Source organism: Micromys minutus (genome assembly GCF_963924665.1).
Source record: "Micromys minutus genome assembly, chromosome: 4".
Classification (NCBI taxonomy): Eukaryota; Metazoa; Chordata; class Mammalia; order Rodentia; family Muridae; genus Micromys; species Micromys minutus.
This window is the reverse complement of record NC_137973.1, coordinates 49,058,564-49,078,911: the sequence shown is the minus strand read 5'-3', so window position 1 is coordinate 49,078,911 and position 20,348 is coordinate 49,058,564. Positions and strand designations below refer to the sequence as shown.

General features: G+C 39.1%; 1 protein-coding gene across 1 annotated transcript in view; it reads left to right on the top strand.

The window, feature by feature from the left end:
• Window positions 1–20,348, top strand: part of SLC30A7 (solute carrier family 30 member 7) — a 63,507-nt gene that overhangs the window by 4,992 nt on the left and 38,167 nt on the right. Inside the window, exons 3-6 of the mRNA XM_080915192.1 lie at window positions 11,915–12,028; window positions 14,717–14,804; window positions 15,425–15,551; window positions 20,156–20,299. Of these exons, the coding sequence (XP_080771318.1) occupies window positions 11,915–12,028; window positions 14,717–14,804; window positions 15,425–15,551; window positions 20,156–20,299 (473 nt within the window). The remainder of the gene's footprint in view (window positions 1–11,914; window positions 12,029–14,716; window positions 14,805–15,424; window positions 15,552–20,155; window positions 20,300–20,348) is intronic.

The window sequence follows — 20,348 nt, the reverse complement described above, 5'->3', positions numbered from 1 at the left end:
ATTTGTCTTCACAAAGGTGCATTCCCTCCTAATCACCCTCTCCACCTTATTGCCTTGGCATTCCCCTACTTTGGGAAAACATGGCCTCCATGGACCAAAAGCCTCTTCTCACATTGATGCCAGACACTGGTATCTTCAGCTACATATGCAACTGGATCAATAGGTCTCTCAAAGTGTGCACAAAGGTTGGTGTTTTAGTCCCTGGGAGTTGTGGAGGCTGATAATGTTGTTCTTCCCATGAGGTTGCAACCCCTTTCAGCTCCTTAGGTCCTTTCTTTAGCTCCTTTAGTCCTTTCTTTAGCAACTTCATTGGGGTCCCCGTGTTCAGTCTGATGGTTAGCTGCAAGAATGCTTAGCTGTATCTTTATGACTCTGACATAGTCCCTGAGGAGGCATCTCTATCTGGTTCCTACCAGTAAGTACTTTTTGGCATCAGCTATAGTGCTTGGATTTGGTGGCTGCATATGTGGTGGTTCCCCTGGTGAGGCGGCTGCTGAATGATCTTTAATCCCTGCTCCTCTATTTGACTTTGCATTTCCTCCCTTGAGTGTTTTGTTCTCCCTTCTAAGAAGGATTGAGGCATCCCCATTTTGACCTTCCTTCTTTTTGAGCTTCATAATATCTGTGAATTGTTTTTTGGGTATTCAGAGCTTTCTGGGGCTGGTATCCATGTATCAGTGAGTGCATACAATGTGTGTTCTTTTGTGACTGCGTTACTTCACTCAGAATGAGTCTCTAGTTCCATCCATTTGCCTAGGAATTTTGTAAAGGCATTGTTTCTAATAGCTAAGTAGTACTCCATTGTGTAAATGTACCACAATTTCTGTATTTATTCCTCTGTTGAAGGACATGTGGGTTCTTTCCAGCTTCTGGCTATTGTAAATAAGGCTGCTATGAACGTGGTGGAGCATGTGTTCTTGTTATGTGTTGGAGCATCTTTGGAGTGTATAGTTCCTTTCCAGTCTGATCACCTAAAGTACTAAAACCATTTTTGGCCAAGCTGTTTGTCAGTATACATTATTACATATGGGAAATATTAGTGGAACCTGCCTGGTTATCTGTCCTTAGGTGATTTGCTTCTCCATTTTGGGGTAACTTTCTGCTGTCTTCAGGTGACTTGTTCTGTCATACCTAAGGGTTCATCCTTTCAATGTGTTATTAAATCATTCAGACTCACGGTGCAGCTTAGTTGCCTGTTGTGCTGTAGTCATCTGTACCCATGTGTATTAAGTCTGATGTCCATAGTTGCTTAGTCCCCATATTGGTTTGTGTCAGTGGCTACAAAACATGAATCATTTGGTACTTGGGAGAATTCTGAAGTTTGTTGGGGATTGTGGTATAGCTTAGGGGTATAGTTATTGCGTATCATATGCTATACCCTGGATTCAGTCCTTAACATTGCTAAACACGTGCACACACACGTGCACACACACACAAACACACGCACGCACTACTGTAAACCTGTAATCCAAGTATTTTGAAGGTGGAGCAGGTCATGTTTAGCTACATACTGAATTAAAACAAAAAAAATTTCTTAACTTGGATCTTTATAGAATTTGGCTTTCTATGTTATTCGGACACAAAATTTTTCAGATTTTTTTAAATTGATTATTTCTTCATGATATTGGATTATTTCTGCTTATTTCTCATCTAAACTCTACTTTGTCTTGGTCATTTCTATGTTTGACTTCATTCTTTAAAGACAAGTTTCAGGTTGTGAATATAAAAGACCAAGGAGTTTTTCCTGGCATAGAGGATTAAAGTGTGGGTAAAACATTCCCTTCACAGAGATGCAAAGAAATATTTGATAGAGTAGCAGCAAGTATTAAGTTCTGCCTTTTTTTCCGGGCTTCTGTTTTCAAGGAAGAGCTTGGTTATAATCCGGCTGTATATTTGATGGTGAGGTGTCTTCAGTGGGAGAAGAGCTCAGTTCTGTGCACCTCTTCCCTCTGACTGTCTACTCCCTTTCAACCAGATGGTAGCTTTACTCAAAGCTCAGTACATGTGCTGCATGTGACAGTGCCAGTCACGTATTTGGTGAAGGAAAGAGTGAGTGGTTGTATGGTCCATCTGTCTGTACTAACTGCTAGCTGCTCTGTTAGGGGAAACAAAAACACCAGAAACAAAAGTGAAGCATCCTTCTTTGGTTCTTAGAAATTGGGAGGTAAGTGTAGGAATACTAGCTGTATTTTTTATTTCCTTCTAGTGTTTTGCTTTGTAGTATTTTCTCTTTTTTTCCCCTTTTATTTAAAATAAATTTCTTTTCATATACTATATCCTGGTTATGGTTTCCCTTCCCCCTATTCCTCAGTTTCTCCCGATTGCCCCTCCCCTCTGGATTTAACCCCTTTCTGTCTCTCATTGGAAAATGAACAGGCTTCTAATGGATAATAATAAAATAAAATCTAAGATAAAGCAAAGCCCAACAGATTGGAATTGGACAAAACAAATAAACAGAAGGAAAAGAGCCCAAGAAAAGGCACAAGAAACAGACCCATTGAGGAACCCATTAAAACACTAAACTGGAAGCCATAATGTATATGCAGAGGACCGGCTGCAGCCCAGTGCAGATCCTGTTAATTTTCATCCATTTATTGTTGAGTTACTGCATAATCTTAAGGTAATATAAGAATGTAGTTTTCTATCATCAAGAGTATTTTTTTTCTAAGTTACAGAAAAAAATCAAACCCAGTAATTGAACAGATTTTTTTTTCCAAGATGGTTGGCTGAGGGGATTTCTCTGGGTGCTAACACATAATGCTGTCCCTCACACTGTATCACATGGTCATGTCTAGAAGCAATGTGGTTTATTCCACGAAACCATGTAGAGTGATTCAAACCAAGGCTTTGTTACTGAGGAAGAAAGGGTTTATGTACTGGAGAAAGAGGTGAACCCATTTAACACAGGAAGTGGAGGGGCAGTGTACGTTTTCTTCTTTCCAAAGTTACAGGAGGCCTCCAGCTCCTTTTGTGTGGGTTGTATGGTCCCCCTCCCCCATATTCTAGTAAGCCACTGTGTCTGACTTTATGTGTTTCCAGGATCTGCTGCTACACATTGGCTTCAACACCTATTTAAGAATTAGTTTCAATGATGTCATCTACTACGCTCTTGGAAATAGTCTCATTTAGACACCGACGAAGCTCCTGAAACAAACTGTAAAGGTTGATGTTTCTGCTTTAATAAATCTTTATCCTAGAAATGCTTAAGGCCATATTGGGAGTTTACTTGGTCCTGCTTTTATGGACTGTATATAGAAGATCCTTGCAAAGAAATTTCTTGGTGAAAAGTGCACTTCCTAGTTGCATATTTTTCTGTTATATTAAAATTTAAAGATATTTTAGTCTTTCATACTTCTTCTTTGTATGACAACAACTTAATCAGCTTTGGCAATTTTGCTGGTAATGTATTTGTTTATAGTTTTATTTTACACCTTAAAAACTTAGACAAATATTTCATTTGGAAGAACATTAAGTATCATTGGATGTCATGGAGTTGTAAGTTATTCCACTATAGTTCTTTAGTTTATTAACTTTCCTAATGACCAGGATTCGAATTTTCTTCTTTTTAAGTGTGTTCCTATGTGATTGTGTGTTTGAGTGCATGTGTGTGTTCGCATACTTGTGATGGTCAGAATTTGAATTTAGCAGCTTCCTCCATCTCTTCCCACCTTATATTTTGAGAAAGATTTATTGCCAGTCTACCTTTTTTAATATCTTGATTATATCCTACCCACTTATTTCACATTATGGAAATCAACTGGCCAAGGGTTTGTGACTCACGATAATCCCTTGTCTTCAAATGTGAATTAATATTTAACAACCACTGTGAATAGACAATTAGCTCAGTTACCAACAGACCTTTTGAGGAAGTTTTTATGATGGAAAGTCTTAAGCAGATGTAAATAGTATGATGGGCCTCGTGGGACCATCAGCCGTCTCTACAAGCTACAACCTGTCTTACTTCTGTCTGTCCACTGCACAGATACAGGGTCCAGTCTTTCCATATTTGCTCAGTGCTGATTCTTTAGCAATAAGAGCCACCCCTAAACAGTTTCTAAATGTTCATGTGTCCCTTATTATGCATTCTTTTTACATTATATTATGTAAAAAAGAATATAGGTAACACCCATGCATAGTGTTTGGCTGATATGGGAAGATCTTATGTCTCTTAAAATTGACAGGTTTTTCTTTCTGCCTTTATTTCCACAAGTGGATCTTCTTTTCTTTTTCTTTTTTAAAAGCTAGTCTTACATTAGGCCAGTCTCAAACATCCCAGTGCCAGATTACAGATACATGCTACCATTCCTAGTGTTAAATAAAACCCTTTTCAAGAGTTTCCTTCCCTTTTAAGTTTAAATTGCTTTTTATTTTCAAAAATTTTTGTTATATTTTATTTGGTGTGTGTGCTCCTGCGTGTGTCTTGGTAGACATGTAGAGACCAAAGGATATCCTGTGGGAGCTCTCTATTTCTACCTTGTGGGTCCTGGGCCTTGAACACAGGCCCTCAGGCTTGGTGTCAGGCACCTTTCCCTTCTGAATCATCTTACCAGTCTCTACCTTTATGTTTTAAAGAACTCTGTTGTACTGTTGGAATGAGAATTCATGGTAATGCATAGTACTGAAGGTGAGAGATGAAATTCATATTTTCCCACCTGTATCCCACCTGGAGTTTTACATAGAATGAGAAATGGAGGCATTTTATGTGTGCTTATCTACTGATCGGTAGCTAAGTGACTTTCACATTATGGCCCTAAGTTCAGAGAAAAGGCTTCGTATCACCTGCTGTAAAAGAACATGATGCTCTCCATTTCAGAGGAGGAAGTAGTTTTTCAGGTTGGGTTACATTTTATTAAATGCCAAAAACTACCATGGGAATATAGTGCAGTGATACAGTTCCAGCACCACAAACAAATGTGTGTGTATGTATGTACCGACATACATACGTGCATGCATACATACATAATACATGTAAATATGTATTTAAAAGAACTTGGTTGCTAGTCTGTAGGATTATAAGTGGCTAGCACACCGGAGTTTCTAGTTGGGAGGTAAATCTAAGTTCCAGTGTTCATGGGTTGGTGCTTTCCAAGTTGTCTGGGAAAGAAGCTGCTCTTCCTTGATGTGCTTCATTGATAATATTGGACATTTCCTTGGCTGATGAAGCATTAACAAAGAAAGTCACATTCTGATGTACTGAGGGTCAAACTTTAACAGTGCATGGCAGTGTTTATTAAATGTGTAGATTATAGATAGATATCAGTAAATGTTTATTAATTTATATTTATCTAGAAAGCATCCCATTTTAAAAAAAATCTTATTCATAGTTGGTTAAAAGCCATTTATAGAATAAAACATATACATTAAGAAATTAAAACATGGGCCTGGCATGCAACCTTGTGATTTCTGAAGATCTAGAACATGTAGACAGCATGTAGCTATGAGGAAGCCATCATCCTTGCTGGAGTGAGGTTTTGTTTTTGGTGGTATAGTAGTAGTTTGGGGGTCACCTATGCTTTAACATGCTCTCACCCATGGTATGCAATAAGTAAGTCACTGGTTAGTTCTTTTAATTACCAATAAAGTCATTGCTTCACCTAATTGGGCTAAGGTAGAACCGTACTTTCATTTGTTGTTGCCACTTTATAAGAAGACGTGTCTCCTCTGGGAAAGTATTTTCCCAACACCAGGCAGAGTTGTCCAAGAATGAGTTTGGGAAGGGTGATGGCATCGCTCTTACTGAGCTCAAGTTAATCCAGTTATGGTTCTGTTTCTCGTGTGGGGAGCTATAAGCCCTGTTGCTGTAGCAGCGGTCATGGTGTTCTGACTGACTTAATGAGATGTGTCGCTGAGGCCAAGATGGCTGCCCAGAGGAAACTTTTTGGAAAGGAGGAAATAATTATAACAGGAAAGAGACATAAGGCTAGCCCATCTATGGTTAACCTCTGAGTTGGAAAGTAGGAAAAAAGGATGAAGTTGAAGTGTTGCCACTTCTTAGGGTTGTGGGAACCAAAGGTAAAGAGAATAAATACGGCCCAGGTCTATGGTAGGAAGCTTCCTGTGGTTCAGAACCTTGGAACTCGGGAAGAGTTGGGTAGTAAAGAATTAAAACTCTGAGTGAAAGTGAGAGGTGGTGGATGGAGCCCATTCCCCAGGTAAGAAAGGACAGTTTTCACCAAGAAAGGAGGATTCGGCAGTGAGTTTGGGCTTTGGACTGAGCTTTAGTGGGTTTGATGAGACTCACTGTGCTGTACCTGCTACTATGGAAGTATGGAACAAGTAGGTTTTGAAAAATAACCACAATGAACAAGTCAACAAGCCCTTATGGAATGGGTGGAAACCATGACAACCATTTCCTTTGACAAGGTGGCCAGAGTGCCTGCTGATAGGTGAGGCCTCCTGTAAGCCTGGTATTGATGTGTAGGCCACTTAATAGTTTTCCCATTTATTTAGGTAATCTTTTATTTTATCAGTATTCTATAATTTTGAGAGTATAAGTTTTAGCATTTGTTAAATTTGTCCTTCAAAATGTTAATTTTTCTTTGAGTGCTGTTGTAAATGGAAACATTTTAATTTAATTTTTGCTTATTGTTACCATGTAGAAATGAAAATCATTTTGATGTTGACTTGTTCATTGTGGTTATTTTTCAAAACCTACTTGTCTTAGTCATGGCTTCTATTCTGGCACAAAACATCGCAACCAAGAAGCAAGTTGGGGAGGAAAGGGTTTATTCAGCTTACCCTTCCACATTGCTGTTTATCAACAAAGGAAGTCAGGACTGGAAGCCAAGCAGGTCAGGGAGCAGGAGCTGATGTAGAGGCCATGGGAGGGATGTTTCTTACTGGCTTGCTTCCCCTGACTTGTTCAGCCTGCTTTCTTATAGAACCCAGGACCACCAGCCCAGGGATAGTGCCACCCATAATGGGCTGGGCCCTCCCGCCTTGATGCCTTGATCCCTAGTTGAGAAAATGCCTTACAGCTGGATCTCATGGAGGCATTTCTTCAGCTGAGGCTCCTTTCCCTGTGATAACTCCAGCATGTGTCAAGTTGACACAAAACCAGCCAGAACACTACTTTAATAAGGCTTCTTAAATGCTTAACCTCCCTCTTAGCCCACCAATCACCAGAGGTAGTGGAAGGGAAAGGTGAATAGGGCAAAGGAGGATGTGGACCTGTTTAAAAATAGTTCTTTTGGGTTTTTCCAATCTTTGTTGTCAGTTCATATGAATCAGCAGTAGTTGTTCAATGCAGAAGAAAGTACGAGGCTCTGCCAACCAGCTTTAGTCCACAGAAGCAGCAAAAAGCTGCTGGAATATCACAAGAAGTTCTTTAGTGTAGTTTTCTCTACAAAGTCATGAGAAGCTGATGATCAGCAAAGAAGGCATGGCAAATCAATGCCAGAGCACTGTTAGTGAAGACCAGCATCAGCAAAGCCTAAGGGAGACCAGCAGTGAGTGGCAAGGCGAACCAATGCCAGAGTGTCCTTCACTGTCTTTTGAGTTATAGTTACACCCTTTCCAACATCATGTGTCCTCTCAAGCATTCACTCCAGCAAAATATAACATGCTTCCTTTCTAGGCACCTTCCAGAAAAACACCATGTGTCTGTTCTCAGCAAAACATCATCTCATAAGACAGTTTCCAGAACAACATCACATGACACAGCTGAGTCTTGAAAGAAACTAGAAATTTCCACTTCATCGATCTCCTGGTTATGTGGTAGTTATTTCTGACCCTTAGATTTGGTGTAGTTGGTCTCTGTTTACCTTTATGTCAGTCCCCGTATATTTTGATTAATGTACCTCTGAGCTTTTGATATTGGAAAATTTTGGTCTTCTTCAAAAATATAATTGTTTTATATAAAACTACTGCTCTCTATATGAATTAACTTTTTTTAGGTTAATCAATCAAAGAGCCTGGTCTGGACCTAGGCCCCTACACATATAGAGCAGATATGTGGCTTGATCTTCATGTGGTTCCCCTAACAATTAGAGCAGGGGGTGTCTCTGACTATCACTGGTTACTTGCCTTTGGGCTCCTCTTCCCTAATGGGTTACTTTGTCAGGCCTCAGTGGGAGAGGATGCACTTAGCCCTGATATGACTTGATGTACTAGGGAGGGTTGGTATCTGGGGTTGGAGCTGGGGGAAGGTACTCCTTCTCTGAAGAAAAATTTAGGTTAAGTTTTTTATGTGTATGAATGTTTTCCTGTATGTGTGTATGTATGTGTACCTTGTGCTTGTCTGGTGGAGGTCAAAAGAGGGTGTCAAATCCCCCAGAACTGGAGTTTGAGTGGGTATTTATGAGCCACCATGTGGGTACTGTGAACTAAACCCAGATCTTCTGGGAGAGCAGCAGATGTTTTTAACTGAAGAGTACCTCTTCAGCCCCTATTCTTCTTTTAATGTGAATGTTTAGATTGGCTTGACACTCTCATGATAAATTGAAAATGTAGCTCATTTGGGGAAGTATGGTTCTGAGTTCTTACTGATGTGTCACATGTACTGAAATTGAAATGGTGCAGAGATTAGCATTGCCCCTCAACTAAAGCGACTCACACCTTCATGAAGCTTTGCTTAGTTCTGAAATGAAGGTTAAAGAGTACTGTTTTGTGGGCGTAGGGTGCAGCTCAGTGGGAGAACATATATTTAGTGTGTCTGAAGCGTTGGTTCAGTCACAAGTACTAAAAATGTGTTTTGGTCTATTGCATATATAAACATGAAAGTTTTCCCAATTATTTAGGTACTCTTTAATTTTATCAGTATTTTATAGTTTGAGTTTTAGCATCTGTTAAATTTATCCTTCAAAATGTTCATTTTTCTTTTGAGTGCTGTTGTAAGTAGAAAAATTTTAATTTAACTGTAGGAATGAAAATTATTTTGATGTGGATTATATTTATCATGTAAAATTACAGTAATTCAGGCAGGATTTTCTATGTATTCCTTAATATTTTTATATTAAGATAATAACATCCATAAATATATATAATTTATTTTTCCTACTCTGAGGAACTTTGATTTCATTTTCTACCTTATTGCCCTGTTTAGATTCTCCAGTAAAATGATCAATAACAAATGAACCATTTAGTGATGATATCAGCTATATACTTCTGTAGCTGTCATAAAGAAGGTTTAAGAGACTCTTTGTTTTCAATCACCAGGTTTGCTACATTTTATGCAATGTCTTTTGTTTGTTTACATTTGTGTCCTTTATTCATACTAAGTAATAAAGGACAAAGATTGATTTTCATATATTACAGTATCTGTAAGTTCTTGAATTTAGTCACATTTGGTTAGGATATGTTCACTCTTGAATTGCATTACTGGATCTGCCTCCTGGTGTCTTGTTGAGAGTTTTTTTGGATTCATGTTCATAAGAGGTAATGGTACCCAGTTTCTTTCTCAGTGGCTCATATGGCTTTGGTCTGAAACCAACACTAGTCTTATCCTAGGGAAGTATTCTCTTCTGTTTCTTCCAAGTGTTTGTGAAAGATTAATCTTGTTTTTAGATGCTTGTGACTTAGTGAGGCCAGCATGGGATGCTTTGTTGGTAGTTGTTGCTGTAAGCTTTAAAATAACTAAGTCAGTCTTTTACCATAGGGTTCAGATTAACTTTCAGATAGATTTATGTCACTGGTTGCCTCTCAGAACTTGTTTCTAGACAGTTTGTTGACTTATACTTCATAATCTTTCCTTATTATTCCTTTCAGTTCTGTAAAGTCAGCAACATCCCTCTTTATTATTGATTTTTAGTGGTAAGAATGTTTCTGTTGTCACTGTTTTTTTTTTTTTTTTTTTTTACAAAAACTCACTGTGTAGCCCAGCCTCAACTGCTTCTTCAACTTCTGTGATCTGGGTTACGGGCTCACCCGTGCCCGGGGCTTGGGTCTTTTTCATGGATCAGTTCACATAAAGGTTGCCGATTTCCTTGATCTTGTCAAAAAATAAACATTTGGTTTTGATAACTTTTCTCGGTTAAAAGAAATCTCAGTTGTCCTTAAAGATAATAGAAGTAGGCCAAACTTCTTCCTTATGTCTTTGAACATGTTGCCATGTTATGTTCTGACTTGGATCATTTCCAGTAAGAAGCATGACTTATACATTTTTCCCTTTTTATCAACTTTTCTTCTTTCTTCTTTGTCTTTGGTATTCTGTGTAAAGTATGTAGGTCCTCCCCTCCTGGAACTCACTAACTATCTGGATTATGATTCACTTTCTTTGAGGAATTTTGGCTAATTCACAGTTACTTCATCTGATTCTTTCATGTAAAGTTTCTGTTATGGAAATTCTCCTTTTGTTCGTGAGTGTTTTCCAGGTCCACACTGTATTCTTTAACATACTCATATTTTCGTATTTCTATTTGTGCTTTGTGCGCCAATGCATGCCTGGTGCTCACAGAGGTCAGAGGGTTGGATCCCCTAGAAGTGGAATTACAGGCAGTTGTGAGCCATTGTGGGTGCTTAGAACTTAATCTGATGTTTTTTAACTGCTGGACATTCTCTCCGGTCCCTGATCATGTTTATTTTAGAGCTCTCTGACACTACTAACACCCAGGCCATTTCTGGCTCTGATTCTGTTGCTTGCCTTAGTTCTTAACTGGGAGTCTTTGATAGTACTCCTCATCTTCTCCTTTCTTATAAGTATTTCATATAATGCTTGTTTTATGTAATAAGTAGTTATTAGCAGTATTATATTTAAAATAAAGCCTGAGGTTTATATTTACTATATACAGAAATGGTCTACCTGTGAAGCTTCCTGACCAACAACACTAGTAGGGATTTGAAGGTGGTCCATGGTTGATCTAGGTTTGAGTGTGGGGATTTGTTTTTGATGATGAATTTTACTAAGTGACAGTTCAGTTTTCTTGTGGCTCCTACAGACCTGTGCTTGCTATAAAATTTAGAGTATTAGAGTACTACATACTTCATTTTATCTCTCCAGCCTCTAATTATATATTTGATCATGATACTTGCTCTGTTCTCAGCTTTCAGCAAGTCTGTGCCAGTACCACAGCCAGGTCTCCCTGTGGTCTTGGTAGATTTCTATTGCCATGTCACAAACTTGCTGAAGACATGGTGAGAGTTCTACTGTGGTTTTACACTCAGGCCGTTCACGTTCAATGAGTGTCGAAGTTTATTAGTTTATTATTTCCCCCCCTTAAAATAAATTATAGAGATTTTGGTGCTGGAGAGAAGGCTCAGAGGTTAAGAGCACTGGTTGCTCTTCCAGAGGTCCTGAGTTCAAGTACCAGCAACCACATGGGGTTCATAACCATCTGTGATAAGATCTGGTGCCATCTTCTGGCCTGCAGGGCATACATGTAGCTATATACATAGTAAGTAAATAAAGAAAGAAAAAGAAGTTTGTTAAGCTTGTGGTTCTAGAGGCTGTAAAGACCAATAGGAAGGTTCTGACAGCTGATAAAAGGGTTTCTAGTTGTATCGTAGCACAGAGAGGGCGTCACAGGTAGACAGCTGAGAGTGGACAGTTAATAACAGACGTGGGGGTGAGGCGACGACTCAGTGTTAACAGCACTGGCTGCTCTCAATTACCAGCATTCATGTGGCAGCTCACAACTGTCTGTAACTCCATATCTAGGGATCTAATACACTTCTGGCCTCGGCATCAGGCACACATGGGGTACACATACATACATGCAGGTAGTCATACACATGAAGTAAAACAAATCTTGAAGAATAATAATGATAGCAGACTTCTTTGCCCCAGGATAAGGGTCTCCTCCAGCAATTCCTGTAGCACACGGCTGGTTTTTACCATTCCCAACAGCGCTGGGCTTTTAGTTAACAGGGTCTTTCTGTGTGCCTTAGAAGGTAATTCTGGAAGAGCCTTAGTTTTTAGGGAGAAAGGATTACTGTTTGCTTTGTATTATAATGAACCATTATATTTGTTCTTTTCCAGCCTAGGTTTGATCTCCGACTCTTTCCACATGTTTTTTGATAGTACTGCTATATTGGCTGGATTGGCGGCTTCTGTTATTTCAAAGTGGAGAGATAATGATGCTTTCTCTTATGGGTAAGACTTTAAAATACTTTTCTTGAACTGTTAAGATACACAGAAAAGTATACAGCTCTTAAAGCCATGGGTTTTACAAGTTGAATTTGCTTGTGTGATCTGAGCTCTTGAAACTCATCTCAGGGTTTTTATAGTCCTTCCTATGCATGCCCTCAGGGTTTCCTCTTAACTTCCTGGATTAGATTTGCCTGTTTTAAAAGCATATGGAGAAAGAAAAGGTAAGGGGGCGATAAAGAATTATATTATGACCCCCAAAATAAAAGAAATAGTTTTTTAAAAATACATGATCAGGCTCTGTAATGTAACTTTTTTCATTTACAAAACCTTCTGTTTGGCAGATAAACCCTTAGTTTTACCAAAAGAATTTAGGAGATATATTTTTGCTGTCTAAGAATTTCCTCATAACCTTTTTTTTTCTGACAAAGAAAATATCTTTTTTTTTCTATTCTTTTCCTAAAGACATACTTTGTTGTTATTTATTTAAAAGCATTCCATAACGTGGTTTTATTTGTCTTTTTAGCTTTGCTTTATGTCTCCTGATTTTATCTCTGATTTGTACACTCAGCCACTTACTCGGCAAGGACTTTTGATAATCCAGATTAGAGCAGACTTGACTTCCCACCCCCTGACTGGGGAAGCAATGGATTGCTCATTGTTTGATTTAAACTTCCTGATTTTCCTGTTTTGAGTTCATAGACCATTTCTTGGTTCAGTTGAGTTCATCAGAAATGAAAACTAACATCCACCTTTGTCATGATGTTAATTCCCTCCCTGCTCCTCCTTCATTTCTTTTCTCTGGGCTCACCTCCTGTCTGCCTGTCTGATTCTCCCCTCCCCCACCCCTCTTGGTCTATCTCCCCAACCCTCTTCAGTCTGTGCTTTTCCTTGGGCCCTCATTTCGCCTTGGCTGAAGAATTCATACATGAGACATGCTTAGGATTCTCTCATAAACTACACATTTTAATTCTAAGGCTTACTCCGTTCACGTAAACATAATCATCTATGATCATTTGTCTAGTTCTTCTTCTTCATTTTAAACCTACCACCAGGTGCAGTAATATACCAAAGCTGACCCAGCACTTTATGGGAATGCATGAAACATATCTACCAACCTAGAAATTAGTAACCAAAAGTTGCCTAAAAACGTTCTTGCCTTTTATTTATTGAGCTAAGGATAAGATGCTTTCTGTCAAGCATGAGCTATGGAATAGAGTAAAAATGCTCTTTGGTTTGAACAATAATCTTACTGATTTATTAGATAAATCTCTTAGTGTAAATTATAGAAAGTTGGGTGTGGATTATTCGAATTTCATAAACTTTTCTCCCAAAAAGTAAGTGAATCTAATTTACTTGTATTTGTTTAAAACAGAATGCAAATTCATACTGTGTTATATCAACTTGATAAGCTGAACTCAAATGTAGGTAGATAGAGGACCTGTGAAAAGTTTGTCCAGCCTGGTATGGTTGATTGCTTACGGATGTACTTCCAGAAGCTGGAGGTAATTTCAAGCCCAGCTGTAGCTCCTCAGTGAGTTCCAGGGCTGCCTGAGAAGGTCTCTACATACAACAGTGTTCATCAGAAAAGAAAATGTTCTCCTTACTTGAAAAACCATTTTTACAGCAGAGCATTACATTTAGAAGTTGATATAGAAAACTGGCGAAGGCAGGCGGTAGTGGTGGTGCCCGCCTGTGACCTCAGCACTCGGGAGGCAGGTCCAGCCTGATCTACAGAGTCTCAGGACAGCCAGGGCTACACTGTGAAACCCTGTCTCGAAAAACCTAAGAATAAATTCATTAATTAAAATTAAAAAATTAAAGATAGGCTTCTTACGTAGTCTAATTTGGCATAGACCTTACAGTCCTCCTGGCCCAGCCTCTGCTGGGGACGCAGACGAATGCCAGCACACAGTATCTGAAAGAGTTTTGATGCTTTGTAGTATTGATGAAGGACTAGCTGATGTGAACACACTTTGACTTAGATGTATAAAAATAAATAGTTAAAGTTGTTTTCATGGCTGTAACATGTCATATAGAACAGGGAGATCTTTCCCGAGTGCTTCACCTAAGTAAGAAGCAAATGATATTTGGTCCCAGAGATGAAGGACAGGCATTTAAAAATGGTTTCATAGGGTGATGTGAAGATAGAGTTAATTCTAAAAATAGGTAAATGAAAGTTTAGTCTGAATATGCTAATCTTAGATAAAGATAACAAACTAAACCTCAAGCTGTCTCTGCCATGACTGCTTTAGCCCCACGTGAGATCAGAGCTCCATTTCCTGCAGACTTTAAGCTGTAAGGTGTGAAGCCAAGCATGCATTCTCAGAAAAGGAGAAATCAGTGTATTTAAAGCGGATTTCCTAGACACTTTCTCTTACTTTCTTTGGACCCTTTCTCTTGTCCCCTTGCAGCAGCGACTTTAGATTTACAGTACTGCAATAGGCCTTTCTATGCCCACTTACTATTGGGAGGCCTTTTGCTTTCTGAAAGTCTGTGTTTTGTGACATTTGCTATTAAATATATTCATAGTAAATTAATTTTCTCATTTGGTTTACATTATTATATAAATGTATTCTATAAATAAAGACTTTGTTGGCACTTAAAATTATGTAATATGGTTTACAATATCTAAAATGTATATATTCATTTGGATTTTAAGAAGCATAATTCACTGTTTACCTTCTTCTTTAGGTATGTTAGAGCGGAAGTCCTGGCCGGCTTTGTCAATGGGCTGTTTTTGATCTTCACTGCTTTCTTTATTTTCTCAGAAGGAGTTGAGGTATAGTGGATAATCATTAGAGCCAGGAAATTACTTTTTCAATAAAAACCTTTCTAAGATGCAATAGTAATAGAGATCTTTCCAACTATCATGTATTGAGGCTTGTCTTGTGTTTACAGGAAGACTTAGGAAATAGTTAAAAAAATGTACATTAGATGAAGTATTTTGAGATGGGAAGCAAGGAAAGAGTAGAGCTGTAGACACTGTGAATGAAGTGTTGCTAGTGAGGAGCAGAGGTGCATTCTGGGTAATGAGAGCCTTTGGACATTGTTTTTGAAAAAATCTAGAACCTGAGAGTTTTGCTAGTAAACTTTTAATACTTGGTATATGTTTTGTAAAAAGGGAAGGGAAATGTGAAGATTAGTGAACTTACAGAGAGCAAGAGGAACAGGTTTGGAAGCAAATATCCTCACACCTGTTTACCTTTATTTGGAAACAGTAATTATTACTTTTTCTGCAAATATGTGAAGAGTAGTTTCAGCTGTGTCAGCTTTTGACAGGGAGTTTTAAACACCTTTACTTCTGAAAACAACTAAAATTTTATCACGGCATTACACTTCTACTAGTTGCTCAATCTAGAATTGTATCAATGATGTTTCCTTGTATTGTGTGTTTTCTAGAGAGCATTGGCTCCTCCAGATGTGCATCACGAGAGACTGCTGCTTGTTTCAGTTCTTGGGTTTGTGGTAAACCTAGTAGGAATATTTGTTTTCAATCATGGAGGTCATGGACATTCTCATGGCTCGGGTATGATGGTTAGAACTATTTGTTTCTTCATTTTTTAGTATTGTGTGTGTGTGTGTGTGTGTGTGTTTGTGTGTCCACACATGTGCACAGGGATCTCAGAGGACAATTTGGGAGAGTTCAAGTCTTCAGACTTGGGGACAGATATCCTTGCCAGTTACCATTTCTTCTTTTTCGTCTGTCTGTCCGTCTGTCCGTCCATCCACCCACCCACCTATATCTTGCATGTTGCTGTCATTAAATACTCTAGAAAATTAATAATTTTAAAGTTACAGAAGTATGATGTCTAGATCTCAGAAATGTGTTCTTGAGCCATCCCTTGAACTTCTCCATAGTTCTCCATCCCAGTGCCTTCCAGAGCTTCTATGTGTGTTAGCATATTCGTATAGATCTCTCTAAGCTTGTGCCTTATGTAATATTTAATTCATACTAAAAGACAGGCATCAGAAAACCACAAATCTAGTTATTCAATTAAACTGTATTTGTAAGTTACTATATAATGTGTTTCTAAGATCCTCCCATTGATAGATGTCCGTCTACTACTTTGCATTTTTTTATTAATTTATGGAATTATTTTATTATATTGAACTCACATTGTCAATGGCCACAGAAAACTCCATAGTATGAGGTCAGGATGCCTACAATCCCAAGGCAGGAGGATTAATGCTAACGTCAGGCTTATCTGTTCTACATAGTGAATTCCAGTCTATCTAGGGTATGTAGAGATAAACTGTCTCCATCAAAAAATAAAGAATAAAAATAAAAACTAAAACAAATAAGCGAAACCCCCAGAACCAAAGGAATCAGAGAGCACAAGAAGCTGCCGTGTTGCGCAGTTCAGATCTATACCTTTTCCATCTCTACAGTCAGTTCTTTTCATTCACTGTATTAATGTATAGATAGAATTCGTAAAACATATACACACTTTTAGTAGATAGATGTTTTTAGTTTTTAAATTGCCTCACAAAATGACTCATTCAGTTCACTTCCAGAAACAAATATAATTATTACTTTTCTCCCCAACCCACATCGACCTTTAATATTACAGATTAAAGAGGTTTTGCTCACATTTGTGTTTTTCATGCCCCTGGTTAGTAGTGAAGTTGAACGCTCTAGGTGTGTTCTTAGACTACGAGCGCTTCTCTATTTCCCCACTCCATTATACATTATAGTATCACTTACAGTGTTGCTGCTTTCCTTTGTTTTATGTGTTGTGAATATCTTCCCTAAGTTGATGCTTGTATTTAAGTTTTTATACAAATCAATCCCTATAGGGATTAGTGTGTGAAGGTTAACATTGTCACAGACACAATCTATATTCTGGGAAGACAGTCTCAATGAAGGGTTGTATACATTAGGTGGGCTGAGGGCGGTTGTCTCAGTGTAGCGAACTGACCGGATGGCATCATTTCCTAGAAGGGGTCCTGAAAATGAGCTGAGCAGCCAATGAGTTTACCTAGAGATGTGAGGTGGTGAGCAAGCAGAAACAGCCCTTCCCTCCGTAGTCACTCTCACTTCAGGGTACTGTGTCATAGCAACAGAAATGAAAGTACAACAGAGTCTGATTTTTGTTACGTTTTGTTTCTTGTATATGTATATTTTTCCTTTGTTTCAGGAATGTCCTTTTCCAGGGCCATGGATACCAAGTCCTCCATATTAATGCTTTCATTTTGGTTTGATGGTTTCTTGCTACCTATTTTGTTCTTCCATCTATTTATACATTATTCTTTCTGATGAGTGACTTTGAGATATTTCTCCCTTAGGAGGAATAAGCATTTTCCAGTCATTCTCATGTCCTGGGGATAACAGCATCTAGTTCAGGTGCTTAGTAAGTTAACAGTGATGTACAAGAACTGGGCCCACTGTGCTTTTGTCCTTTGCCCTTCCTTTATGATTATTGACACGCATGCTTGTCACCCATTGGTACAGTTTCACACTAACTGGCTCGGGTCACTCTTTTCCATGCCTTTGCGCTTGTCTTCCTGCTTTCCATTTTTCTTAGTGTGGGTTAGAACTACTCTTTGGTGTCCTTTGATTTACCCCCAAAGCCCTTTACTACTTTGAACGAGCAGTTGCTCATCTGGATTGCCTCAACTTCTCCATTATTTTAAAGAGACTTCTATAGATTCTAGAATTTCTGATTTCTGCACCCCACCATTTCTATAATTATCTATTACCTTTTGGCCTCTAGGGTTTCTTTGTTACATTTTAAAATTATGTATTTAATTGTATGTATGTGTGTGCATGTATGTATACCTGTTATGGCACATATGTTGACAAAGGTGTTATTTGGCATGTGAAGGAATATCTAACATTTTATTTGCATATCAGCTTGGCTGTTCTGCTTGCTGCACCTACGGCGGTGGTGGCTGCTCTTCCTCCTCCTTCCTCCTCATTATTCCGCCTTTTGTTTTGGAAGCATCTTCCTCAGAGCAGATGCTAGGCAAGCTGTCAGGCTACACATGTGTGTACATTCCCGTGTGTGATGTGGGAGTTCAGCTAAGACCCTGAGACATCATGTTCAAACAGTAGGAGCCTCACCTGTAATTCCAGCAGTTGGGAGGCTGAGGAAAGATTGTTACTTCTGGGCTAACCTGGTATACATGATGCCTCAGTACTTGGGCTTTTGCTGATGTCTAGAAGATCCACCTGAGTCCTGCTCTCAGTGCAATAGGTGGTGTTAACTGAGACAGGAACAAAGAGAGGACCCACCTCAGTCAGGTCTCCTTGAGGGCTGCTCTGTGAATCTGAGATTTTGATGAGTATTTGAACTAATGGACATTAGCCATACAACAAGAAAAGCTGACCTTCAAGATTGTCTCATGTTTGGCTTTCAGCAACTGATATCTGATATGACATCACATTCTGTTTGGACTTTGATGGATTTTTTTTACTATAATGATAATCAAACTGTGGTCATTTTCAAGCACTGGCTCCTATTTCTCTCGTGCCTTTCTCTTCTTTGGAGATTCTGACTTGTTTTCTTCATTCCCTTTTCTTTCTGCTTTTGAGAATGTGATTTCTGTTTCCCTGTCTATACATTGGCCTCAGATTCTGCAGCTCAGAACTCTTACGGAGTCCTAGGAATGGCTGCTTTATTTTGCTGTAATTCCAGAATCTCTGGAATTTAACTTTTTTCATCCCCTTCTCCTCTCTGCACCCCTTCTATATATATTTTTGTTGTTTTGAGACGGGGCTTTGCTTTATAGCCCATGCTAGACTTTGGACTGTAGCCTCACCTCCCTGAGTGCTTAATTTTAGGTGTGATCTACTACATCTGGCTTTATGGTGTCTATGCTATTACTGTTAGTGACTTACTAAGTCTATAGACCCAGTTTCTTTTGGCTCATTGAATGTGTTCATAATGGCTGGTTAAAATCTGCCTACTAAGTCCATCTCTGGGCCTTTTCAGAAGTCCCTTCATTTAGCTGGCCAGTTCCTGGATGTGAGATGGACACTTTAGATCACTTATTTCAAGATCTCTGGTATCAAATTGTATCACCCCTTTAAAGTTTGTTGGCTGTGGTGCTTTGTTCTTGTGTTACTTCTCCTTTGAGTCGTTCCTGGACCAGTTGAAAAATCATACGCTTCTTGTAGCACATGGCTATTGAATTGTCTTGTAGTTTTTGTTTTAAATTTTTTCTTTTGTTTTTATCCTGTCTTACTAATGGGCACGTATATTAGTCACTCAGTTTAGTCAAGTTCTTTAAGTGACTTGCTTGTAAATCTCCCTCTTTTGGCAAAGGGATCTTTGTGAGAAAGTACATCTTCCAACTCTACCTCCTGGTTTATGAGGCAGTCCTAACATTGATTTCTTCTTGCTCAGGGTCAAGGAAAGATGGATGGCAGTTTCTTGCTTTTTAGGTCTTTCTTAGGTGTATACACAGCTTGTGCACACCCTTTATGTTCTTAGGAGTGTGAAGCTGCTTTTCAGAGTTCTCCATGGGATCTGTCTCTCTGAGGTTTCCCTGAAGTTTCTAGAACCCAGAGTGGCAGCAGCTTATTCACTGCTGAGACTGCCCACTGCTGTCTTAGTGCCTGGAGCTCAGCAGAGCTCTCAGTCTAGGAGACTGGGGACTGCGCCAGTGAATTACATTGCTGAACAAAACATGGACTAACCAGAAGTTGGTGCTTTAGCAGTGCACTGAAAGCAACCTGATCTCTCTGTTATCTATAACTTGGTGGCTTTGGGTTGTTTGCATCTTAGGCTGGGGAGGAAGACTGTTTTCCCTTAACAAAGCCCAGTAGCTGCTTTAGATAAGGACATTCCTGCATTCTTTGGTTCTGACTGGTTGCCAGAGTTATGACATGGTTGCTTTATTGCTTGTTTTTATTGTGTCTTTGTGACTTAGGAGAGGGGTGATTGGCTACTGGATAGCCATCAGGGTTGCAGGTCTCCTGTAGATCCTGCTGGATTTGCCTTTTCTGGCCTTCAGAGTTTATTTCAGTGCCCCCTGGTAGGAACTCTGGGATAATTTGAGTGTAATGGCAGTACTTAATAGAAGCAAGTGTTGGCTGCATTGAGTCTGGAGACATTCTCCTAACTAGTATTATTGTGGTCAATTATGGATTTTTCATATATTCTGTTCAACTGTTTTCTTTTCTAGGCCATGGACATAGTCATTCCCTCTTTAATGGTGCTCTAGATCACAGCCATGGTCACGAAGGCCATTGCCATAGTCACGAAGCCAAGCATGGAGCTGCCCACAGTCATGACCATGCTCACGGACACGGCCACTTGCATCCCCACGGTAAGAGCCGCCAGAGCACCAGTAGAGGGCTAGGCTCCCAAACAAGGTG